General features: G+C 40.8%; 1 protein-coding gene across 4 annotated transcripts in view; it reads right to left on the reverse strand.

Annotated features, from left to right (window-relative positions):
- Positions 1–997: 997 nt before the first annotated feature.
- BVES (blood vessel epicardial substance) overlaps positions 998–26,990 on the reverse strand; it is a 38,272-nt gene continuing 12,279 nt past the window's right edge. For 3 of the 4 annotated variants that reach the window (XM_045499167.1, XM_045499165.1, XM_045499166.1), the window contains exons 5-8: positions 26,835–26,943; positions 20,894–21,061; positions 19,859–20,000; positions 998–4,907 (exon numbers count right to left, since the gene is read on the reverse strand). In XM_045499167.1, the coding sequence (XP_045355123.1) occupies positions 4,783–4,907; positions 19,859–20,000; positions 20,894–21,061; positions 26,835–26,943 (544 nt within the window). In that variant the 3' untranslated portion in view covers positions 998–4,782. Of the gene's footprint in view, positions 4,908–15,295; positions 16,030–19,858; positions 20,001–20,893; positions 21,062–26,834; positions 26,944–26,990 lie in introns of those variants that run through there. The other variant, XM_045499168.1, reaches the window with a different exon arrangement.

Consider the following 26,990-nt stretch of genomic DNA (forward strand, 5'->3'; position numbering starts at 1 on the left):
TTTGTCCACAGGAAACCCCTAAGTGGACACAGATGGAAACTCTTAGGTGCCACATCACAGACTTAGGAAAGGGAAAGTTGCCCCAAACTTAGCTCAGCAGAAGTTCGGGGCTCGGCACCTGACTTTAGGTTTAGGTGACATGGCTTATTGAGCAGCAGAATTCATTCCTTTTATGGCAGTATAAGATGCCCCTTCCATTTGGATCTGGTCTTGGGGCTGATCAGGACAAGTTTTTGGGTGCCAAGGACCTACTACGAAGGGCCAAGAGATGGGCTCTCAAATTCCCATTCCAATTCCTAGGACAGACGAGGGAAGAAAATGTAGGTTCCTTCAAGAATAGGAAAACTGGTGGGGCACGTGGGTGGTTCAGTCAGTTAAGCGTCCAACTTCTCCTCAGATCATGATCTCACAGTTCATGAGTTTGAGCCCTTTGTCGGGCTCTGTGCTGACAGCTGGGAGCCTGGAGCCTGCTTTGGAATATGTGTCTCCCTCTCTCTCTGTCCCTCCCCCAATCATGCTCTTTCTCTCTCTCTCTCTCTCTCTCTCAAAAATAAATAAATATTAAAGTAATAACAGTAAAAAAACAGAATAAGAAGACTGGTCTCTCTTGCCCACCACACAATAGATCCAGGGGTGATTTTCTGCCTTCTTCATCTGACTCCTGTTGTTAAACCTTATGAAACTAGAAGAGAATGTTCAAATAAAGGGGAGGAAAATGTTGAAATCTGTATATCCCTATAGCGAAACTCTGAAGGCTTCTCAATTGCTGCATCTAGTCAACACTGTCATGCCGCCTCTTTTTGTGGCCAAAGGGAGCCAAGATGGCAAAGCTTTGAAGTGGAATTGACCCAAGACCATCCCCTTTGTACATCTGCTCAGATTCCTAAACCAGAGCAAATCCCACGACCTGAAGGTAACTGAACCAATCCTCGCCCGTAGGCATGGAGTCAGAGCAAACCAGCTATATGTAAGAGGAATGAAATAAAAAACATGCATATTTTCTAAGTAAGAAATTTATTTGATCAAATGACAGTATATGAAGATATTTCAAACCAGAAGGCTCTATTCGGACAAAATGTAAATAGATTATAAAGTAAATGGCATCAATGTAAATGGCACCTAAAAACAGAAAGAGCGAGTTTCCTATAAACGTGTCTGTATAAAGTATTAATAAAATTCTCGTGTACTTTAAAACTAGGTTGCAAGTATAACAGAATAACCTGTAAATAGTACTTAAAAGCAGGTTTTTAAAAGGATACAATATATCGTCACACACAAGGTATTTGGGGCTTCTATGAGAATCGAAGGAAGGCTGTCAGTGAGAAAACGTATCATAACTGGAGCAAAACTGAAGCCGTGACCACACTGCAACCTTGAGTTCCCTACACAGTATTCTATCCTTTCAAGTCCTCGGGAATTTGAATCGAACAGGTGAGAATTTCTAATCACTCTGGTTGGGAATCATGAGAAACAGAAATTGGGAGACCAGGGTTGGAAAAAAGGAAGGGAGGGGAAACCGAGGCATGGCAAGGTCAGAGGTTTCTGCAGAGAGGCTTTAGAAATGTCCAAAGAAATGGATAAAAGAAATAAATAACTGCGACCCCTTGAGGCTGCACTGTGGGGTCTGCAGGGAGGAGGGCACCGGGCAGGACGCGGGCATGCAGGGACTGACCTGCGTGCCGAGTGCTTGCTGGGCACTACCACACATGCACCGGCATCACAGGCTTCCCTGGAGGCTGAAGTCATTGCCTGGGTGCACCAGGGACAAGGCAGAATGTGTAGGTTACAACTCTCCCCGAAGACTTTTTCTGGCATCCAAGAAGCCCCGTCTTTGGGGCCATGACAGGACCCAGAAGGCAGGAATTAGCAGTTCCGAGTTATAAAATCAGAAAAGCTTCAGACGTGTGGAAGGAGAGCCAAACATGAAGAAGGTGGCATCTGCCAGTGCGTGCGATATTAGCAGCAAAGCACAAAGGTGTCCAATGACAAAAGGACAACTGAACTAGATAGAGGGAGAAGTGGAAAAGATCTCAGAAAGCAACAGTTGGTAACTGACCATTATATAGCACCCATTATTACTAATTTAAGATACATAAACATCATTGAGTTTCTATCTAGTATCTCTGCTATTATTTTATAAATAGAAATATGAGGGCTTTCAAAACATTACAAATGACACATATGTTCTGGTATAAATGTTACACTCCTGATTCATACAGTGGACTCGATGCTACAATTAAACATAGTAGATTTGGGGTTATATATAGAACAATTTTTGCAGATCATTTTCTGAACCTTGGTCACACAGCTAAGCGGACACCAAAAAACACAGGAAGCATCTTAGTGGTGTTTTTGGCAGCAAACATGTTTTTTTGTCTATGTATTTATGCCTTATACAAAGATACGCTTGTTCACTTGTACAAATGAATTCAAAGTCATCCATAGGAGATCTTACACTTAAAACTGTTCTGTTTTCTTATCTTGCTTCTTTGCTATCAAGTCTATGTGGGAGGGCTCCTCAGTGGCTTGCGTCTCCTTTTCCCCAAGTCTCACTGTCTCGAGAGGTGTGTATTTAAAAACAGTTTCATGTTTCCCATTCAGGCTAAGTGGCCTTTTCAGATTCCTAAGCTTGAGATTACAATCTTTGTTTTCAATAACACGGATGTATGTGCACGCTCCCACATGGATTTTAATAAAAACAGCAAATGAATTCACATCATCTAATTTTTTCAGTGTGCCTTTAAAAATGTTTGTTCCCAGCTTCACAGGAAAAAAAAAAAACCTCTAAACACATGCAGGTTGATCATGAGAGATGACCCTTTCCAATGTCTGAGCTTGACCAAGTGAGATATACCTGAAGATGGGTCAGGCTAGGGAAACCCCAGGTTCTGTGAATCCACAAGAACATTAAAAACACGGCCTCAGCAGAATCTAAAATTACTTTCTATTCAGGGAAGGATGTAATTTCTAATTACTCTATAGAGTGATTTTGTAAATGAGTCTTAGGCGTGTATAAACTAAATGGTCTACATGACCTTACTCTAACAGTTAGAGGAAAGCAGTTCTAACGCCATTACACTATAGTTATCCACACATGTGATCTCGGGCACCGTAAAAAGACTTCACCCGAATGAATCTTTACAATCTTAAAGCCAAGGCTAAGTCGTTCATCTGTGCTTCTGTTCCCCAAAATAAATTCATAATGTAGAAAACTGACGAGGCCACTCTAATAGGAAAGTGAAATCAGCCTTTCTACTGTGATGTTAATAAATCAACATTTGATAAAGACGTTAGGAGCCAAATTCCCAGTCTGTGGAAATCTTCTTAGTGAGTAGCCGAGCATGTAAATTTAACTCCAGTGAAATTACTAAAACAATTAGCCTCAAAAAAATGGATTTAGGAAAATGAGGTGACCCCAGACTAGCTTATCTACCTTCTCTAACAGAAATCACCTCTTGGCAAGAGATGTTGTTTTTGGCTCAGCTCACTTGAAAATAATTTCATTTGCAATTTTTCTTAGCTATTTAATATAACAGGGGACTGACTCAAGTTGGTTCTGGTGGATAAAATAAAATCAACATGATGTATGACATAGCATAGCCAATCAATGGGCTTCACCCAACTGAGTGCCACACTCACATTGCCCTGTTTGACCGATGATTTCAGCAAACTTCTCATCTCCCACCATAAATGCCACTGTTTCCTGAAACATGATTCTAGTAGAAAAGAGAGATCTGGAATCAAAGCCCTCACTGCAACATCTAGGTTGGGTGCCCGTCGCCTGGCTGATGGGGAACTGTCTGCCCCCAAAGCTGTGTTCACATTTGGAACCCTGGCACTGGGTATCTGGCAAACATTTTAAAAAGACATCGATTGCTCTGGAGGAACAGTCTGAAACCTCAGAATACTGACCAAAGAATAAAAATTGCTCCTTCAATCACCTCACTCTTTAACATTTGCTTGGCCACTTGACTCCCTACCCCGAGAAAAGCATTCCCCACACCAGGGTGTGTGGGACAAGATGGCCCCAAATCACAGGTAAGTCGAGTTTGGCCCTAGGTCAAACTGAGCTCAGAATCCTTCCATCTGCTATCTTTCCAGCTTTTGGTTTCAGACCCGATTATAAATAGCATGATATAAGGGTAATGTGCAAAGTCTGAAGAGTTTTGTTCATTATGAAGCTATCTACACAATGCTCAAATAAGTAAGGGGATCTAGTGGAGTGATGTGTCTGACTTGGGAGGGGGAAAAACAAAAACGAAACACATAAAAAACGCCAGTCAAATCACATCTTTCTTTAAAAATTTCCAGCTAAAAAATCAATTGAACAAGGCCTGAGAATCCCTGCTTTCTAATGCCATCTCAACCTCGGTTTCAAACTTATACTTTCGTTAAAACTATCAAATAGACAACCCCATTGCCACAGTGGAGAAAAAAACGTGAGGAAAATGAACCACAACTTGGAGAAAGTAAGTGAAAAGGCATTTGCATTGACAGAGTGCTAAGTCAGAACAACAATATATCTAGAAAATACTGTGAAAATATATATCTCAAAATAGAACTAGGTTTAGTCAGAAGGCTCAGTAAAACAACTGCTTAAAAAGCTGATCAATAAAAAGGAGAGCGAAAATAACCTTTGCAGGTTTTGACCTTTCCTTACTTTCCTACCCACAGACCACCAGTGCTCAAGCAGAGTGATCAATGAGTCATGAAGAAGTGCTGGTATTTTTCAGGATCTCTTCAAGACAGTTTCCATCTTGGTAACTTGGCCCCGCTGTCTGATCAAGGCAACTGATGGATTTTGAATGTATTTGGAGACGCGGGCTCAAAGACCTCATCGTCATCTTCCACCCCTTCTTCTATTGGTTTCATCTTGGCAGAGCCCCGCTGGTGTGGGGACGGCACATCTGTCAAAGACACAGAGAGAAAAACCACTTAATGGACAGCCTGCCCTGATGTTGGTGTGATGTGTCAGTTATTATCTCCAAATGGAAAGTAAAATTTCTGGGAATCTATAGTTGGCACCGGGAATGCAACTTCTCTACAGACTGTATTTGCGATTCAATATTTCAATACAACAACGAGGTCAAGAAATGATTCTCAGTCATGAGAACACGCGTGGAATGGATTCCACTACACATGCTTGGATGATATGAGCTTCTCAAACACACACAGTTTCCAGTGGGCTGCCCTAATGTCTGATTAGGACTCAGAATGCATGTTTCTGCATTAATATCATACATGGTGACTTGAGTTCCTCAAAAGCTGATATAACTCCTAATTTCCATAAAGAATAGTTCCATCCTGAAGCTATGGAAGCTAACACCATCTAGAGCACCACCTAAAACAATAGTTCTTGCTACCACCTTCCCAGTCACTTCCTGGACTGATATGGGAGAGGGAGAGGAGGAAAGTAGATGAGAGGAGAGGGTGACAGGGACAGGGGAAGCGGATAGAAGAAAATACAATCTCAAGTAGCAGATGGGGCAGGGGCATCCCTAAAGCCTTGTAGGATGCCCTTACATCAAAGGAGCTAAGTAACAAACAACTCAGGAGTGCCTAGGTGGCTCAGTCAGTTAAGCATCCGACTTCAGCTCCGGTGGTGATCTCGAGGTCCATGAGTTCGAGCCCTGCGCCCAGTTCTGTGCTGACAACTCAAAGCCTGAAGTCTGTTTCAGATTCTTTCTCTCTCTGTCTGCCCCTCCCCCACTCACGACCTGTCTCTCTCTCTCTCAAAATAAATATATATATATATATAAAAACAATAGTCAGTCCCTCATTTGTCCATGCATTTGTCAAATGTTCATTGAGCATTTACCACATATGAGACACCATGATTGATGCAGAAAAAAATACGGTTTCAGAGTAAGAGTAGAAGTTACTACAAATAGGTACATAGACTTATCAAGGTGCTTAATGGACAACTCCCAGGACAGCATAAACTCCCTTCCACACAGTTTCCAAATTCAATGTCAGGATTTGTTGCGTCAGGGTCTCATCGGCCCTACCCACACTCGTGTGGCCCTCTTGCTGTCCTCTAACGGGATGGAATGGATGGAACAATATTCTGTCAATTAGCCAATGCTGAACTCTGGCGGGCTGTGAGGTTGAAAATGGAAGACCAATGGGTGAAACCTGACTTTCCAAATAGCTGGTATAGAGCAAGGGAGGATAATGGAAACTTGCTAAAACAGGAAAAACTGCTGTAAGAAATTTATCAAGATCAGCTGTTAATCCCTGGCAAGAGTCAGCAGCAGACAGCAGGGCCGAGGAGGAGGGGCGGGGCCATCAGAGCCACACAGCACAGGGGCAGGCAGCATGCATAGTGGTCAAGGCCCAAGGATCAGAAAACACATCTGGGTTCAAAGCTCTGCTCTGCTCCTTCCTAGACGTGTGACCTGCACTCCATTGCTAAGCCTCTCTAGGCCTCAGTTTCCATTATCCGTAGAAGGGGATATTCCCAGAACCTGCCTCATGGCGTTGTTGGGGGATGAAACAAAATAATCATGTGATGTGCTCAGCACGGTGCTGGGCACACAGAGAATGCCACTGGATGTTTATTATTAACTGCATAGTCCCAGTCATGCACTGGGGAGATGCCACTCCCAACAGCCACATCATCCAACATAAAAAAGATATTAATTACACTGGGCTGGACTTTGGTTTGGCTAATGTGTTTGTTGGACATACATGGAAACTTCATTTTCAAGCATTTACAGTCAATTAAAATACTAAGTTTTCTGAGCACCTAGCTCAGTCAGTAGCGTGTACGACTCTTGATCTCACGGTTGTGGATTTGAGCCTCACGTTGGGTGTAGAGATTATTTAAAAATAAAATCTTTAAAAATAATAAAAATATGGAGTCTTTTGAAAGCCAACTGCTGACATACACTGTAGAAAATAAGCCTCTATTAAAATGTTCCAGAACACAACTCTGTCATAGAGCAAGGCCGGCAGAATCTCCCAGGCAAGCTCTTTTTATCCTTTTTCATGCAGAGGACAACACAACCACCAAACATGAGCTTTAAATGGCATGTATACTCAGATGGCAATGAATGTCTGAGCTTCAAGTGTGAGCTTGGGCAAGTTACTTCACTTCTCGGTCCCTCAATTTCCCCATCTGTACAATAGGAATAATGTTATTAATCTACTTCATATGGTTGTTAAGAGGACTAAATGGCTTAATATAGTATATTAACTTGTGTAGTATATATACAAGTAATAGTAATAGTAATATAGTATTTTAACTTGTATATAACAACTTGTATAGTTCTTACATCAGTGCCTGGGATGTAATAATCACTTTGTCCATTTGTAAGTCAATAAAATGAGTGATTAATATGGTCTTTGGAGGAGAATGGCCTAAGGTAATTAGAAAACTTGCTAAAATTCATTATTGCCTCTAGGAATGGCAAATGAAAAGAAGTGGCTCTTGTACTCAAATAGGGGTTTGTGTTTCTCAATCTAAACTGTGCCGAGGGCAGTAAAATTGTCTTAAAAAAACTGGCCATGGCCTTCATCATATGTCTAGCTTTAAGTAATGATCAAGCCTCATAAAACATTAGCTTAGGCTGAGTTTCCACAATCAGATAAAAACTCTCAGAGCAGGGGTGCCTGGGTGGTTTAGTTGGTTAAGCATCTAACTCCTGATTTCTGCTCAGATCATGATCTCATGATTCTTGAGTTCAGCACTGTGATGGGCTCTGTGCTGATAGCACAGAGCTATTTGGGATTCTTTCTCCATCTTTCTCTGCCCCTCCCCCACTCCCAATGTCTCTGTCTCTCCCAAATAAATAAACTTAAGAAAAATTTTAAAAAGATAGAAACCAATACCTCTTTAAAAAAAATTTTTTTAAACACTTATTCATTTTTGAGAGACAGAGAGAAAGAGAGCACGAGTGGGGTAGGGGTAGAGAAAGAGGGAGACAGTATCTGAAGCAGGCTCCAGGCTCTGAGCCGTCAGCACAGAGCCCAACGCGGGGCTTGAACTCAAAAACACAACATCATGACCTGAGCCCAAGTCGGATGCTCAACCGACTGAGCCGCCCAGGTGCCCCATTTAATTAAAACAAAAAAAAATTTTTTAACAAGAAACCAAGATTCTGACTGGTACTACTCCCATAATAAGGCAGCTTCTTCCTACGGTCTCATTCTTGTCACTCTTTCTCTCTCTCTCAAAATAAATAAATAAACTTAAAAAACCTCTCAGAACAAACAGCAAGATGGCACATCTAAGAGTATTAACCAAATCAATAATGTAGAGCATGCGAATGTAACTGTATAACACACATAACAGAAACACACCCCGTGTGTTTTGACTGGGGAAGTAGGACTAATTGATCTGGTTTTTAAGCCCATCTATCAAACCAGGGGTGACATTCTATAGCATCCTGTGGCTGCTATCTACGTGTGGGCCAAAACATTCTCTGCCCTCTCAGCTCCATCACCAACCGGTACATTTTCCTACTGAGAGAGAATAAAGAGGGGACCCAACACAACTGGAAATGACCTGGTGAAAACCTTCTGAGAACTTTCAACTTCTCTGTGAAAGACTTTATTTGGTCCCCACTACATTTGCCTCAGCCAAGGAAGAGCTGGGGTGCTTACTACATAGCATTAAAAAGACAGTAATGCCGGAGTCACCCACAGTCCTGGGGTGACAATGAAATGTGTCCAAGTTGGGCCTCCTTCCCCTTCCAGTCCAAGCTCTGGCAAACTCTCTGCTCCCCAAATCCAACCCACCCTTTCCATGTTCTCCTCCTGCTCTTCTCCCTACCTGGAATGGCCTCTTCACTTCCATCCCTACCTGTCAAATTCCTATCCATCCCTCACGATCAAGGTCAGACCCCATCTCCTTCCTCTGGAGTCTTCTGTAATTCCTTGTGTGGGGAGAGTCTATTATCTAGAGACCCACAGCCCTTCCACATTCTGTATTTCTTTGTGATCACAAGTACGTGCCTCTATCCCTTACTGGAAAACAAGCGTGTTGAGGGCTGTAGACGTCTTCCCTCCTGCAGAAGTACCCCACACATAGCCAGGTCCTTGATGATTACTTAGTACAGGAGAATAATTACTTAGGATGTGAAACTCCACATGGGGCCTTCAGAAGGCTGATCCTGAGGATGAGGGAAAGATACACGGCCATCACCTTTAATGATTGATGGGTCAATTTTCCACTACACCAGTGGGGAACCACCAGCATTCCTCAAGCGCAGACTGGTCTCCTGCTACAGTAAAACCACACTATGAATGACTATATTCTGTGTCAGGATCCCTGAGGCAAATCATTTTCATATAATTGACTCAACAACAGTGCTTATAGCCCAGGTTATAGCACGTGCTTGTAGCATGGGCAACAGTGTATATAGCTTGATTCAACAGTGCTCACAGCACGGGCAAGAGCACCATCCCCTCAGGTAAACATCAATAGGCTTGGTGGTATCATCACCTGCCACAGAGTTTTCATACAATCAGCAAAAAGAGCCCCTGAGTGATGACAAGGCACTAGAGGCTGGGTTAAATGTTAGGGAAATAAAAATGGATCGGTTGGGATCTCTGACTCGATATTATCTTATTTCTCAGGAACTCAGTGCGCTTTTCAGAGCAATTCATGCTCACCACATCCATGCTATTTTTCTACTTTATACTCAAAAGGGAAAGTGAAGACAACCCGGACAGCCCGAGAAAGAAGAGTGGGGAGGCTGCTGTGGATGAACACCTTCCTCACCAGCAAGTGAACCCCTCGGCACAATCAGATTCTGGCAGGATAAACCAGGTGGCCCTAACAGCCCTGCTCACATTCTTTTCACAGACTCTCATTTCAGGCTTGGTGGCTGGGTTGGTGCCCACAGCCCCTCTGGTCCCAGCACCAACCACGGTGCCCTGGCGCTCTCCCATCACCGGCAGGTGCCTGGGAAGGCAACAGGAATTCAGCCTGCCTTGTAGCTGCTGCAAGCTACCAAGTGCCAGCCGGACGCCTGAACCCTCAATAGGAATCAGGGTCGCAGAGAGAGTGCCCATGCTTTGTCCCAACCCCAGTTAGCCTGAGCCTCCTGTACCACTGAGGGCCAAGGGTGATGTTCACCCGGTCTAACTGCAGATGTGTCACTGTCACGGCCAGGAGAAAGGCAGGCTTTAGGGAGCAAGGAGCTCACCTGCCCTAGACCTGATGCTCTCTGACCTTGGCAGGAGACCTGCTGGTTCAGTGGAAAGACTCAGTCACCATTACTATGCTGCTAGAAAGAATTTCTTTGTCCACTAATAAGTTCAAATCCAATCTGGAGTGTGAACAACAACAAAACCCCTAAAAACTATTAAAAAAAAAAACAAAAACAAAAACGAGGGGGGGGGGGTGGTATTCTGCTTCAAGGGAACTATCTTAACATATCACAAGTTGAACATTAATAAATTCTTTCTACAAGTTTGCTTGGTTTTTCATTAACTTTATGCACTGATGTATCATCAGAAATTTGCCCAGAAGGCCCAACCTTACCTAGAGGTAAGAATGTGGGGAGAGGAGAGAGGAAGAAATGGAGCTTATCTTCACTTAAGTGCTTTTTCAAATTACTTTTGCCCCTCAAGGACATTACTATGAGGTACGTGACCTCTGTACAATGCTTTACTTTTCAATTTATTTCAAATTCTAGACAGGCAAATCATTCCATATCCATAAATTTTCCAGAAAACTGATTTTTATCCTTCTTCCGTTAAAACCACTTTTACAGCTGGGAGACAGAAGTGGTTAACTACATCCTTTGGATTTTTTTATAATTAAGAAGAGATAATTAGCATTATTTTCTGCTATTAGCTATAATCATCTTCTACTTGGCTCTGGGTGCCAGTTAACACAATTTATTATAAAACTATGTAAAACAAATAGTCTCAGACTGAGTTGCAATCCAGATTTATCTGGTGTGAAATTGTTAAACAGTTATGTCAAGAGTTGCTGTTGCTTGGGGATGTTTCCTATTGCACCCAGTGGCAAAAAAAATCTTCTGTCAAAAAGACTTCTACACCCCTTCCGTAGATCCCAGCGCACCGAGAAGGCACAGTCTGTGGAGCAGAACTTCCTCTGAGCTGTGCACCACTTTCAATGTGTTCAGCTGAGAGAGAGAACGGCAACATCAGGCAGCAATCCTGAGCAGAAGAAAGAAAAACTCAAACTCAAAAATAGGGGCTTTGAGCAAATGTAGAAGATGGAGGTTTAGAAGAGCCCTGAACCAAAGAGTGGCCCCTTGCACTCATGCCAGATCACGGCGGGTGACAACACTTGTGGAAGATTTGGATCTGGGAGGCAGTCTTTCCTCAGCAGACCTGTTCAGATAGCAGCCAGGGCCAGATCCTAGTTGAGGAGGACAGGAGTTTGCACTGAGGTCCACTGTGTATCCTGCAAGTATAAGCACGTCATGGGGCTTAGCCTGCCCCACCAGACCCTTTCCTGTCTAACATTCCCAAAGTAACACAGGAAGCCTTTTTACATCAGGACCAGGGAGATCTTATGTAACAATCAGTCAAATTCTGGTATCCAGAGAAGTGAAAACTTAGGTAAGAGAAATTCCTTTTGACAGAATTCTGTCCTTATTAAGCTTATTCTACTTCGGTGTACTTCTAATTACATGAGGACCTGAGGGAACCTCTTAGCAAGTCAAAGTAAACAGACATATTTGTTGTTCTTAAATTCAGAGTGAAGGTCACACCTGTTTCAGAGAATGAATAAGCAATCTCAAGTTTGCTTTTCAAATAAACAGAATAATATCATGATATGAAATTTGTCAAGTGACTTTTCTCTCTGCTTAAGAAAGAGTTTTTAAGGGGTGCCTGGGTGGCGCAGTCGGTTGGGCGTCCGACTTCAGCCAGGTCACTATCTCGCGGTCCGTGAGTTCGAGCCCCGCGTCAGGCTCTGGGCTGATGGCTCAGAGCCTGGAGCCTGTTTCCGATTCTGTGTCTCCCTCTCTCTCTGCCCTCCCCCGTTCATGCTCTGTCTCTCTCTGTCCCAAAAATAAATAAACGTTGAAAAAAAAATTAAAAAAAAAAAAAAAAAGAAAGAGTTTTTAAAAAGAGAGAACACTTTTGTAAACTATCTAATATAATGTTATACGACTTTTTTTCCCTTTCTTCTGTTAACTTTCATGACATTTTCCTCGTTCCTTTCAGTGTTCTTATTTTTATTATGTTTAACCATCTGGCCAACTGCTTTAGTAAGTAATTAAAAACCTTACAAAGGGTTTAGAATTTTAATTAGATTATACAATTTTTGATGAATGGGGATAGGGAAGGATTTAATGGTTTCTTTGCTAGAGAGAATTATCATCCTGTTTCTTGTCTTGCTTAAGTATATCATAGTATTTTTTTAAATTGAAGGATTGTGTTTGGATTGAAACTTTCTGAACAATAATGATGAAGGTTAGTATGGCTTTCATACCGAATTTCCCTTACAGAAACTCAACACCAGCACTGAAAACTCAAGCAAAGAAGTGTACAAATTATGGCAGATAGATCAAAGGAGGTTTCCATGAGGTTTTCTCTGGCCCAAGTGATCATTCCCAGATCAATTTCTAACTACTCACATGGGTGGTCAGGGCCTTGAGCTGCACGTTGTGAGCAGCCAGGGAACAGTGGAAGTCCTGTAGCCCCTTCTTGCTCACAAAGAGAAAGCTGTAACATCATGGTGATAGTGGATAAACTCAGAACAGGAAAGGCAGTTCCAGGATGGCACCTGCGCATAGACCCAGGGAACAACCAGTCCAAAATGAGATTGGGAGGTTCTGTGAGGAAGGTGTCTGAGAAAAAGGTACACAGAATTGATGTACTGAGAGAATAGAGATATAAGAAAAAAAAATACAAGAATGAGGAAAAAGAAAGGAAACTAGAAATATCTATAAAGACAGAAAGCAGCATGAAAAGGCATGGTTCAAATGTGAAACACCTACTCAGACTTTAAGAAGTAAATTGGATTTTAACTCAAAGACAGAATAAGCAAGAAGCTAGAAGATACTAGGGATATGGTGAATAAAATGGCCCCCAAAGCAAGGCAATACAAAATCTTCGGGGGGGGGGGGGAAAAAAGGAAGGTCAAAGTATGAAGTAAACTGTGATCGATTTATATGCTGTGTGGGAAAGGAGAATCCATTTGAACTTGTTATTAGAAACAGTCTCCTTTGAACAGAAATCATGAGATTGAAACCAAAAAGAAAGAAATGTAGTCATAGCCCACTATTTGGTTCTAAATAAAGCATAATAAAGTCAACACTGTTTATTTGCTTAAACCTTGCAAAAGAAATCACAGAGAAAGCAAGGAAGACCTTAGAATGGTTAAGATGGTAAATTTGATGTCATGTATATTTTATGACAAAAATATTTTAAAAAAATAGATAACAGAATATATTTGTTATATTTAGAAGTTAAGGAAGTTTTAGAAATTTTTAGTGTTCAGAAGTTAAGGAAGAGATTCACAACAATGTAAAGGTAGAAGGGGAAAGAATAAGAAAGGGTAGAGATGCTAATGTCCTCACCTCTAAAAATGCTTCAGAGAGAAAACAAAATGGAGGTTTAAGTGTATCATTTACTGTTACAAAGGTATATATAATAAAAGAATAAAAACTAGTGATATAACCATATTGGGCAGATGGGCAAAGGGAAGTTAAAAGTGAGCTCAGTTAGGGGTGCCTGGGTGGCTCAGTCGGTTGAGTGCCCGACTTGGACTCGGGTCATAATCTCGCAGTTTGTGAGTCAGAGCTCCCTGTCGGGCTCTATGCTGACAGCTCAGAGCCTGGAGCCCGCTTCGGACTCTGTGTCTCCGTCTCTCTCTGCCCCTCCTCTGCTTGTGCTCTGTTTCTCTCTGTCTCTCAAAAAATTTTTTTAAAAAGTTAAAAAACATTAAAAAAAATAAGCTAAGTTAGATTAGTAGATAAAGTTTAAGTGGATAAATCAATAAATAATAGGGCATTATTTAGCATTTTGGACAAATATTGTTCCAATGTGATTGCTCCTAGAGAGCAAATAGGTTGAAGGGAGGCAGTTCTTTTCTTTGCAACATTTTTTTAAATTTTACTATTTGTTGGGGCGTCTGGGTGGCTCAGTCGGTTGGGTGTCCGACTTCGGCTCAGGTCATGATCTCGCAGTCCGTGAGTTCGAGCCCCGTGTCGGGCTCTGTGCTGACAACTCAGAGCCTGGAGCCTGTTTCCGATTCTGTGTCTCCCTCTCTCTCTGACCCTCCCCCATTCATGCTGTGTCTCTCTGTCTCAAAAATAAATAAACGTTAAAAAAATTAAAAAAAAATTTTACTATTTGTTATCTGTGTGTGTATATTAACTTGTCAATTTTTAATTTTTTACTAAAAGCTGAAAAATGTGCAATTGTATAAAATCGCTTGGCTGTCATTTTACAGATGAGAAAACACTGTGTGAGGATAGAGGGCAGCGAATGGATTGGTGATGACAGGAGTTCAGGAGTCACAGAGCATGGTCCCTACTGGCTGGGGGACCAAGAAGCCAGAGAGAAGTGTCCAATTTCTCAACCCTAAGAGGGGAAAACACCACACCAACCTGATTGGGCGGTTGTGAAGATGAGATGAGAGCATGTATGAACGTGGTCAGGATGTGGCGGCTGCCACAGCAGTGGGTGAGTACCCCTAAACAGATTATCTCTCCCAAATGGATATGGATATTTGTACGGTAAAAGGCAAAACAAGAACTTACAAAAAATTCAACAGGTCTTTGTTTTGGGGCTAGCCCAGTGACCTTGAGCTGGTTACTTAACTTTCCTAAGCTGCTCTTTACTTATGTACAGAGTGGGGGCACTGCTTTTCTCTAGCCCTCTCAGTGGATCTGCAAACTGTTCCCTGGGTATTCCTACTGCCTGATCATATCTCCTCTCTACCTCTCCATAAAATTCATGGAAAGCTTGTTGTTTATATGTGCAGAGCTGTTCACAAGGGGAATGGAACACAAATTGAGTTGAACAGGTTATTTCATGAGACCAGCCTTGAAACTAAGAATTCTGTATCAGTTTTTTGTAACTTTCCGGGTAAATGAATGGGTAAGATAGCCGAAAGAAACTCATCATGTCAGATATGCTGCTAGTCTTTGCAGATAAGAACATTAACCAGATGCAAGCTAACTCAAAGCAAATTTGTGCAAGTAGGTCTTATGAAATTAGTAGATTGTCCAGGACACCGTGTTGCTATTGATAACAACAAAACAGTCTGAAAAGACTTGTTCTCAGTAAGAAATATCTCTCTAAATATGTTGTAGTATCTTTAAAACTCCTAAATTTATAAAATTATATTACATTATTAAAACTATAACTTCTGAAAAAAATACACGGTTTAAACTAACAAAACCTTTCAAAGACAAGTTCCAACAGACTGCATTGTCTATACTGCCTCAGAATTTACAAAACAAACACACAAACCAAACAATAGGTTATTTAACCCCAATTAACAAAAACAAAGTTCTACAACTTTTAAGGAAGCATAATATGCTCTCCTGTTGCCATGACGATGCCTGTGCTCGGCGTCGCTCATCAGCGATGGACCTGCCCAGTACAATCGATCTGTGTGTACGTGTTTTCTACACCACGTAGGGAGCTAAGCCTCATAAGGAAGAGAAGATGGCGAGGCACGCTGAGGAGCACTTGATCCATGAGCAGAGAGAAGAGAGCTTCTATCCACCTGAGGGCATGAAATCCTTCCCACATGTCCTGGACGTCTTGTTCTTTCCTGTCCTTCTTTTCCCCAATCATGAGACAAGTAAATGAAGCAACAGGAAAGTGAAAACAAGTTAATTGGATTACGGGCTACTGAATGAACAGGTAAGAAGCATTTTTTCTCAGACTATCTCATTACTTCACTTTCTTGTCTTTAAAGGATCATTTGAAGTGGAAGGCAGAATCTGTGTGGCAGAGTCGAGATCTTGCTCTGGACTTAGCATCATGTGACATGTGTAAAAATAGAGCGCAGCGTAAGAAATGGGATCAGCTGCAATTTTGTTTCATGCCTTCACAGGAATCTATGCCGGCCTGCAGATCCACCTACCAGTAGATGGGAAATACAAGAAACATCTTAATCACCACCACAGGAAGGCAATCAGCAAAATTACAGGCTGTGGGGAGGGAGTCCTACTCCTCACTACTTGAAGTAGTGAGTAGTTCAGAGACCAGCCACATCAGCATCGCTGGGGCTCCTGTTAAACATGGGGATGCCAGGCCCCACCCCAGTCTGCTGCATCAGAACCTCTAATAAAATCTCCAAGTGATTCACATTCACATTTACATTTCAGAATCAATGTTCTACAGGACAATCAAAACAAGACAAAACAAACCCTCTGCCCTGAGTGGCAATGACCCAAACAGCAGTTGCTCTGTGGCGTCCCAGAGTGAGGAGGACACGGGTCTGGAGCAGCACCTGAGGGAGAAAGCAGTCCCTTCATTATAGCCAGAGATTTGGGAAATTGTTAGTGCTGTGTCTTCTAGCAAAAGCTAGTATACGTCTCTATGCAGGATTACAGTGAAGACTACATGTGAGTATGTACAGAGAGTACCTGAAAAAATAATAGCTACTCTTGTCCACAAACGTTTGCTCCCTTCTCCCCTCAGCATTCACGAAGCAGCCAGGACTGCTGAGAAGCTGCCATAAACGCCCCTTGTGCACGGCAGAAACCCGGAAGGATAAGAGCGTAATCATTTGTTTTAGGGGCCTCACGTTCATGAACATCTACCACATGCTCAAAAAGTGGAAAATTTTGTTATTTCAGCCTAATAGTCTTATGAGATTGGTACTGTGTTCTTTGTTTTACATAAAATGTAATCTGTAATATGGAAGAGTAGATGGCATATTGATGGGTCTGGCAAAAAGAAGGCCAAAACAAAACAAAACAACAACAACAAAAACCCAAAAAACAAAACACTCACACTTCAGGAATTCTGAGCTAAAACCTAAGAAGCAGAAACTAGTTTTTGATGAATTACATGCTAGGATGAATTAAATAATTCATAGTATCAATGATGTGGTCGAGTACTAATGTCTTTCATTAAAGTGCGGGAAGTGAAGCCAGGAAACTCAGAACAAGGGTTGGTCAAAGGAAATTAGGTATGAGTGTGGCTTTGTTGTGCAATTCACATACACTCATGTTCAAAAATGTGCTCACAAATGTAGCTACATACATTTGTATCAATATGCAAGATTCTGCGTAATAAATATGAGGCTAAAATAAATAAGCAACTTAAGCAGGTTGTACATATTTCTTTTTTTTAATGCTTATTTATTTTGAGAGAGAGAGTATGTGTGTATGTGTTCACAAGCAGGAGAGTGAGAGCAAGGGAGAGAGAGAGACTCTCAAGCAGGCTCCATGCTGTCAGCACAGAGCTGGCACAGGGCTCAATCCCAGGAACCACGAGATCATGACCTGAGCCAAAATCAAGAGTTAGATGCTTAACCAACTGAGCCACCCAGGTGCCCCAGGTTGTACATTATTTCTAATACAATGAAAAATAACTAGACAAGTGGCCTGAGAAGTAAAATGCAATGCTGCAATCAAGGAGAGCACACTTCTGTACAAACACAGAAGTACCAATGATCCATGCAGGGAATGGTTGTTGTTGTTGTTGTTGTTGTTTTTTTAATTTTTTTTTTGATGTTTATTTATTTTTGAAAGAGAGACAGAGTGAGAGGCAGAGGGGCAGAGAGAGAAGGAGTCACAGAATCCGAAGCAGGCTCCAGGCTCCGAGCTGTCAGCACAGAACCTGACGTGGGGCTTGAACTCACGGAGTATAAGATCATGACCTGAGCTGAAGTCGGACACCTAACCGACTGAGCCACCGAGGCACCCCAGGGAATGGTTGTTTGGATTAAACTCATGATTCACTAGAATCATGAGAAAAGGGAAGGCAACAGACCAGGAGCTGTGGCCAGAACCAAGCCTGTGATGAGATATGATGGCTCATGTCAGGTTGGAAAGGTCATGTGACGTGGAGACTCCAAGTTTCACAACTAATAATTACTACAGTGAGATTTGAACCCAGGTCTGTACGTACAACATGAGTGATCAATCCACCTGGAATATAGATTTCTGGTGGCACAAACAATACAAATGTTAACCTCAAACACGTTTTAATTCTATTTAAACAACATACTCTAGATAAACATTTTATAAAATGTTATTTTACTCCCCAAAGATTTAGATTATACAATAAAATACTACAGAAAAACAAAAATTTATTAATTATTATTATTTAATTCCCTTTCTGCTGACATTTCATACTATAGTAATCACTATACACGTAATTAAGACGGGTCCATTTGAAAATGCTTACTGACCGCCTAACTGTTTCAACAAGCCAGATAATGCATTTGATATGCTGGCAGATTGCAGAATTTGGTCAGCCTCAGTCAGTACTTGCAAAAGTTACTAGAATAAGATAAAACCATCTCCCGTTTCCCACTTGTGTTACTCCTGAAATCTCCTTTCTGTGCCTAGACTTTGCTTTGGAAGCTTAGGCCTACATGGCTTTGTCAATTCCAGCCTCTTCTGACCATGCAATACTTCAAATCCTTAACCCAATTTATCTAAAGCATCCAAAGTTACAAGATAGTTTACATAAACATTTAGGGATTGTTGGATGTGTACCTGTATCTCCTTAAAAGTTACTTTGGATTAACACACAACTGGAAATATTAATAGTTCTTTAGTTTATGCAGTGGGAGAATCTGTTAACTTGTTGCTACTTGAAATGAATTTGTTCACGAGGCACCTGGGTGGCTCAGTCGGTTAAGCGTCCAGCTCTTGGTTTTGGCTTAGGTCATGATCTCATAGTTTGTGAGTTCTAGCCCCGCATAGGGTTCTGCACTAAGTGCCCAGGGCATGCTTGGGATTCTCTCTCCCTCGCTCTCTGCCCCTCCCCTACTCATGCGTGCACTCTCTCTCAAAATAAAAGTAAACTTCGGGGTGTCTGGGTGGCTCAGTCAGTTGAGCCTCGGACTTCAGCTCAGGTCATGATCTCATGGTTTGTGAGTTCAAGCCCCACATCAGGCTCGCTGCCTTCGGTGCAGAGCCCGCTTCGGATCCTTTGTCCCCTTCGCTCTGCCCCTCCCCTGCTTGCATTCTTTCAAAAATAAATAAAAAATTAAAAAAAATAAACTTAAACAAAAAGTACAAATGAATTTGTTCAAAGTTCTTATACTATCAGTTTTGGGATAATCCTTACAATAATTTTAAGCATTAATTTTAAGCACTTAATTCTTAAAATAGTTTCTCTCATTTTACTTATTAATCTTCAACACCTGTGTCTTAAAATGTTACTTACTTAAAATGTGTTAAAACATTTTTAATGTTTCCAGTCTTGGAAAACTTGCCAAGGTGGGTGGGTATGTGAATGAGGTAACTCACAGGGGTCATGAATGGTCTCCTTCATCCTCAGGAATATTCCATAACCCGATCACCTGTTAACTCTTGGTGCTCACACTGATAACCAGTCAGCAGCAAAACATCCAACAGCTACTTCCTATCATCTGTAACACATTGCTGGGTCTAGGCGTTCACTTACATGAAAATCATGAAAACAAAATAGCCGAATATCCAGCAAACCATATGGACTCTTTCACATCATTCCAGTGAACCCGTATTTAAGAAGGGTGCATGGCAAAACAAGTGAACAATTTCTGAAAACAGGACTAAGAGTTCTAAAGTTGGATTTTAGCTGATGTGCGATATGGAAAAGGAAAAGCAAGACAAAATTATTGTTTTTATTGACAGATTGCCAAATAGTTACTTGCAAAGTTATTTTTCTGACCAAAGTTGTCATTTGTCTATTTCCAATGACATCCAGCAGAGTCCTGGAGTATTATCAGTTTGAGGTAACTTACGGAGAGAGGACATGCTGGAGGTGCCCCGAAGAAACTGGTGTAAGCCATCTTCACTGTCACTGGAGCTGGCTATACTGTTCCTCATTTCTAGCATGGAGATCTGTGTGCACAGGCTGAGCTGGTGTTCCAACTTTTTGGCCTTCTACAAAACAAAGTTTTAAGGTTTCAGAGACCTATGGGACTTAGGTCATACATTCCCTGTAAACAGCATTTATTTTTCCTTGAAATAAAACTACCTGGTATATAGTAAGTGGCCAAAAAATGTTAGCTATGACCTTTATAAGCTATTACATACATTACAAAAATTTAACATACTTAATAGCTTATTTATTAAACTGGAAAACAATAAGCACCAACCTAATTTGATAAAGGGCCTAGACAAGATGACTTTAAGAGAGCACACACCCATATGCGTAGTTCCTGGAGAACACTACTTATCACAGAAACAACATTCTGCAATGTCTCTTCTGTCATCATTTTAATTTCCTTCTAAGCAATTGTGGGGAAATGAAGATCAAATTGCAAATTGTTGAAGATCCACTCAGCTCTGAAATTCCTAACTGGATTGCCACACGCCCCTCTCATCCTTCTCTTGTCACTTCTAAGCCTTCTGGAAAGGGGGTTGCCCAGGAGGATATATAAGACCAGAAGACACCAGGGTTAAAAGGTGAACTTCCTGTTCACCCAAGTTTGTGAGTGTTTCTCAGTCTGCAACCTGCCTGCTGCCCTGCCTTCCCTGGCTCACTCTACCCCACATCCCTCCCTCCAACTCGCTTACCATCTTCCTGAGACTGATTGACCCTTTATGAGAGATCAGCACCACATCACCACAAATGGAGGTCCCTGACATTTAGAGACACCTCACCAGGTAATGGCAAATATAATAATTACAAAATATTTCCACGCTCTTGAAAAATGATTCCCCTGAAGGGTCTCTAAATTACAAGCATCCCCACTTCACTCATAATTAATTAATGAAAATTCAGAAAAAATATATGCTGCATAAAGTGAAGTACACCTTAGAAAACCACTTACTTTATCATTTAAGGTAGGATCATTCAATGAGTAGAGCTTATTGGTAATGTCTTTTCCTATGAGATACCTAAATATTTCATATAGAAATGGTTCTGATTCCAGAAAGTAAGTTAATCTTTCTCTTGACCAGCATAAAAATCTGCAGTTATCATCTGCAATGATGGTGACCTGCCCAAGAAACAAACACAGAAAGAAAAAAGTACATCTGTGTATATGAATTACGACTATAATAATTTTGGGGAAAGGAAGAGTAGAATAATTTAGTGGATATTATTAAAGGAATGATTTATCATATTAGTTAAATTAAAATAAGATCTATACACACAAGCTTCTATAACTACTATAAAATCACGTTTAAAATCGTTAAAAAACCAAGAATTCTGCAGACGAAAAGCAAATTCTCCATTTCATTGTTGTGCTGTTCTGTGAGGTCTGGTGTCAAAAGCACTGCCACAGAGCATACTAGACTAATGTTACAACTAGATATATAATTTATGGTTAAATATTTCTTTCCATACCGATGATTACAACAGAGGTTTAAGAATACGGCTTCAAGCAAGAGAACTGAGCTAAGATTCGTGAGGCAAGTTACAGATGAAAGATATCCCGCCTAGCCAACTTTGCAAACAAATACTAGTGAATGAGAAAACAGAGTCCTGTGAATTGGTTTTAGGGTCCAGGTTGTTACTGCAGAATATGGCTACTGAGGGTTCTTCTCTGGGTCCTTCTGTCAGAGGTAATTCTCGAGTGTGACCTTTCAGGGCTAGCTCCAGGGTATCGGGAAACCATACCTTGTTCTTGAGCATTGTTCCACAGCAAAGTGGGAAACGCTGTAACTGCACTACATACAGCTCAAGTTTCTTTAAATAAATCCTTTCTCCAGAGTGAGGGGTTAAGCCCTCACAACTCAGTGTCAGGAAGCCCATCCCCCCATGGCAGTCCCCTTCCATCAGTTAGTACTCCTCCTCTGAGCTTCATGGGGCACTCATATCACCGAACCCACACTCATCTGTGGACACATCTGTCTCCGCCAGGCACTCTGAGGGCAGGGACTATGCATCTTCATGTCTGAATGCTCAGCGTCCAACACAGAGTGGTGCTCAGTATACATTTATTATATGAAGAAATTAACAAATGAACACAAATAGTGTTGAAGGCAACCACTATTTTTATATCCTCAACATTAAACCCAATGCCTGTCCAGGACAATTAATAAAGGGTTTTTGAATTGACATGAAATCATACCTGAGCATCAGAGCAAATATTTCCAATTTCCCCTTGGTTTGTCATAAAATTAAGCATATTTTTGTGGTGAGGTGGTATTTATGTCTACTAAGATAGAAAATGGAAAACCCAGCTTCTCAACTAATACTAATAGCTGAAATTTGACCTTTAGCAAATTGGAGGGTTTAGCTACTTTAAAAAATGGGTCAATATTCCTAGAAAAAAAATTTGCATTTATTTATTATATTAAAAGCAGGAATCTCCAAAAACCCAATACATTTGGATTGAAGAAATGCATTACCAACTCTATGACTCTGTGAGACACTAAATTCTACTTTCTTTCAATGTGCATTACGTACTTACTTTATGCTAGACACTGTTAAAGGCACTGACATTACAATGTGAACAAGAAAGACAAGATCTTTGCCCTGGGAAATAAATAAAGAAATATGATACCCTCAGGTGACACTAAGTGTTTTGACAAACACACAACTGGGGAAAGTGGTAGAGAATCTCCAGGGAATGACAGTCACACATAATACCACTCACTTTATACGTGCATTGTACTTTTAAACATTTAGGTGCTTTTACATCTATAAGTGGATCCTCAAAATTGTCTTTCGGATAAGCAAGTAACATTCTTCTTCATTTTTCAGATGCCAGATGAGAAGACCCAAAAAACTTATTCACGAGCACGTTACCTAGTGATGAAGTGAGTACTTCTGACTTCCAGACCTGACGTGATTTTCCCACCAGACTACACCCTATCCAATGTGTCCAATATTTATGAACACAATCACATTGAAAGTAATTTTGTTAAGTGGCCACAGGGTCGGCTCAGAGCCCATCAAGAGTTCCTCATACAAACAACAGTTGAACACAATGTCATGAAGCCTACACTGTAGTGGAGGAAGCTAATGATATGTAAAGATATGTGACAAAAAAAAAAAAAGAGTTATAAGAGAAGTATAAGGTCAAGCCAGTACTGAGGAGTTCCCAGAAACTCTAAGAGATGGGTAAATAAATGGAGGGCAACTAAATAATATTCCACAGGAGTAATTAGAGAAGGGTGGACAATGGTACTCACTGTAGCACAGCCCTGCAACTGAGCACTGGAGAAAGGGTTAGGAGTTGGAGGTGCCTTCGTTTGGCAAAGAGGTCATCCGGACTTTGGAAAACATAATTCATGTGCAGTGGGGGTAGAAGTTAAAAGAGGAGTTGGAAGTCATCCAAGAGAAGACAAAGGAATTGTACCTAGGTGATGTTTAATACATTTAACTTCTTCTCAACCATTCCGATAACCTCAAGTTCCCACTGAGGCAATGACACGTCTGATACTATCATTTGCTTAGCAAATACATTTCTTACTGATGGTTGAAAAATACTGTGAACCTGTTTACATTGTTATTAAATTTAGACTTAATAACACTATTCAAATAATAAACTATACCTAGAGAATGTATGAGTGACTTACAGATCTGTAAGCAAAGGCATTTAATTGGATGTGGGTAGTTAGTACATTGACTGAGGTCATTTTACATGATGGCTGATGCTTCATTTCTGCCAAATAGACATTTGTGTTTAATGATTTCCTGTCACAAGAGCCAAGTAAAACATATTTTAATGAGGAATTCTATAAAGCAATATAAGATTTTTTAAAGCTTCCGTAAAATAAATTTGCTTCTTAAGTCATTAGGGCACCTCAGCAGTGCCATGCTTCAGTTCTTGTGAAGAAATAAAAGCAAACAGGGCAATGGAAGATACAAAGGGATTGCTTTCAGGGAGAGAATTGGACTAAGTGTTTTCAGTTGGGTTTGCCCTGATTATTTCAAGGCACTAGGCCTGTCCCTCACTTTAGACTGTACACCCTCACATTACACAAGAACAGGGGTGTCTGAGGGAATTGCCGAATGTGCCACAATTGGAAACCGCAGTCAGACAATATGATGGATGAATATTCTCAGGGGAGAATGTGTTATATTCTTCATGTATTGTATCACATTTCACACATCAGGAACATGAAAATGTCCTAGGACTGGTCTGTTCAGCCAATGCTCAGAGTTCTCATGAGCACCAAAATACAGTAGAGTCAAAGCTCGTAGAGCAAATTGCTTCACAGCTTAACCAAAAGATTTACTTAATACAATAAGGTAAGATTTGATTTAAATACAGGTAAAAATTTAGTGTTCCTTTATTTCACAAAGGCTTGGATCTCCAAGACATCCTCCTTCCCTTCAAGTCAATAAAGCTTTGATTTTCAGGCTTCCCAGCACAGGACGTGCAACCGACTACAGCAAAGCAATAGTGGGACACAGAACACAAAAGATAAATGTAAAAATGGTAAAGCTCACTTGATATAAAGCAACTGCACAAAGAGAAAGAAACCAAACACCAAAGACGACCTCTACCTCTTACAAGAAAGATACCCAAGATTATATCAATAGTTCTAAGCAGCAACTTTGGTGTGTAAGTACATAATGGCTGTAAGCATCTGTTGAGTACCTGTGAGTTCAGAACCTGTTTCTCATCCCTGTCACTGTGTCTGTCACAAGAGTCACACGTGTACCCAAATAACATTTTTCTGTGCAATCTCAAGAGACAGACATTGGGTCCACTTGCCTTTCTTTTCCCCTTTCACCTTAGTGAAAGGTACTTTGGTAGTACCCCTACCAACGATGCATTTTAAGAAATACAAATTTGAGGGAAGTAGCACCTTTGTCAGGATACTTTTAATGGTTCAGATTTAAAGAAAAATGAGATTAGCAGAAAAAAACCACGTAGATGGAGAAGCTGACCACTGACACTCTCAAATGTCCTCTGCTATGGGCACAGGTAGTGAGAGGTTGCAGCAAAGTTCCTCTGGGAACTTGCTTCACAAAGAAGCACTATATACTCCTACACAGACGTGCAGCAGCTATATTTACTCTTGAGTATCTGCCAAAGGGAACATTTCGTAAACAATCAAAACACAATCTCTCCCGAGGGCTTCTTATGATGGAGTCTGCTCCAATTGTACAGGGCACAGTTTCCATGATGCTACAGTAATTTCTTTCCACTGACCAATCAGAAAATGCCACACCACATTCCATGCAGACAAGAGATGACTGGTGTTGGAGAGGCTGAATAACATCCTTTACCAGCTACAGTACCTCGGTTTTGGTCATATTTTGGAACCTTCACAGCAATTATCAGGAACATTTCTCAGCTAGCAAATCCTAGTCCCTGGTCCCCAAGAAGAAACTGTAGCTAGGGATTAGAATTCCTTTTTTTGTTAACTTAATTAAAATATAACTTGAAGTCCAGTGGAAAAGATAGTACACGTTCATATCCCTGGATTCTCAGGGAGCATTTGCTTCTAGAAACAAATGGGTTTCAGTTTCCACCCCCTCACCAAATCCCAGTCTCTTCAGGGTATAATGAGACTGAGTCACTGTGTAATACCACTTGCTACTATACACAGAGAAATGGATGAAACAGATAAATACACAGATAAGTGGGCTTTGGAAGAAGAAATGTAATAAGGGCAGAGGAAAGAAGGAGAGAAGAAATAAGTGGCCCTGCATTCATTTGTAGATGGTGGTGATTAAAGATACAGTAAGAACATTTAAGTCTCAGTGCACAGCTGACCCTCACAAACACAAGGTGAGAGTGTAAATTCGGGAAGCCACGATATAGCATTAGCTTTCTACTTCTGTATCTTAAGCTCAGTTAGTTTGGGAACAGTACTACACCCACTTAATGAACTTATATGAGACCTTGCAGTAAATACACATAACCGTACCAAGTTGTGTGGTTATGCAGACCTGTTACTCAGGCAGAATGAGAGCGGGGCAGGGCTGAGACAATTGTATATAAACTAAAGTAAACTGTATGTCTGTAAATTTTCCCTTTTATCTCCATGTGTCCTCCCAAATTGTATGGAGTCTCAAAATGAAACTCAAAAATAATACTGGTCATCAAGAAACACTGACATTTCCTCCCTCAGGTGATAACATCCCTTCTATTCCATTTCCTACCTATATAGATTCACCCTCTTGCTCATAAGCATCCCTATTCCGCAATTTATCTAGAGGCTAAGATCAAAGGATACTCTCACTCATTTTCCTGGTTACTTTCCTATCAATCAAGAGGGGAATAAAATAGGAGGGCTGGACGCTTACAGAAAGGATGAAAACAAACTGCCACATAATGGAACAATTTTTAACTATGAAGAACTTCATCCTTTGTCCCTAAAATATTCATTAAATATGAAATTGTAAAGCGACTAGGTTATTTCATAAGGATTAACAGGATATCTCTAGGGCAAAGCCAGTTTCTCTTTTTTCCCAATAAAATTTTAACCAATTACATGTTTTGGAAACACTGATTATCCACAACTGATATTTTCCTTTTTTCTCATAATCAAAGCACTCGATGTTTTCTATGAAAAGTTATAAAAATTCAAAGAAACAAAAAGGAAGAAAATAAAAAAGTAGTCAAACTCACAACCCAGAAATAACAGTGTTAACACTATGCCCAAAGTAAGATATATCTTTCTAGAGCTCTTAATGCATGTATAGGCACTATTTTGTTTAAGTTCTACAAAAATGGGATCATGCTATATATACCATATGATAATCTCTTATTTTCAATTAATCACTTTTCTATTCATATCCTTCGGATTTTGAATGAGACATGAACTAGCTCCAATCTTCTTAAAAATCATGCCAACACATACCTGGAATTTTTCGCCTTTGTGCATCTGAGTTGATCTAAATTCTGGTGAATCTATAAAGGCACAGGGGTAAATGTTATGCAGAAAATGTCCTCGATAGGAAACCTTCATTCTGATAACAGAAATTCATGTTAATAAATGCATAATATTTCATAAATA

Source organism: Leopardus geoffroyi, chromosome B2 (assembly GCF_018350155.1).
Source record: "Leopardus geoffroyi isolate Oge1 chromosome B2, O.geoffroyi_Oge1_pat1.0, whole genome shotgun sequence".
Taxonomy (NCBI): Eukaryota; Metazoa; Chordata; class Mammalia; order Carnivora; family Felidae; genus Leopardus; species Leopardus geoffroyi.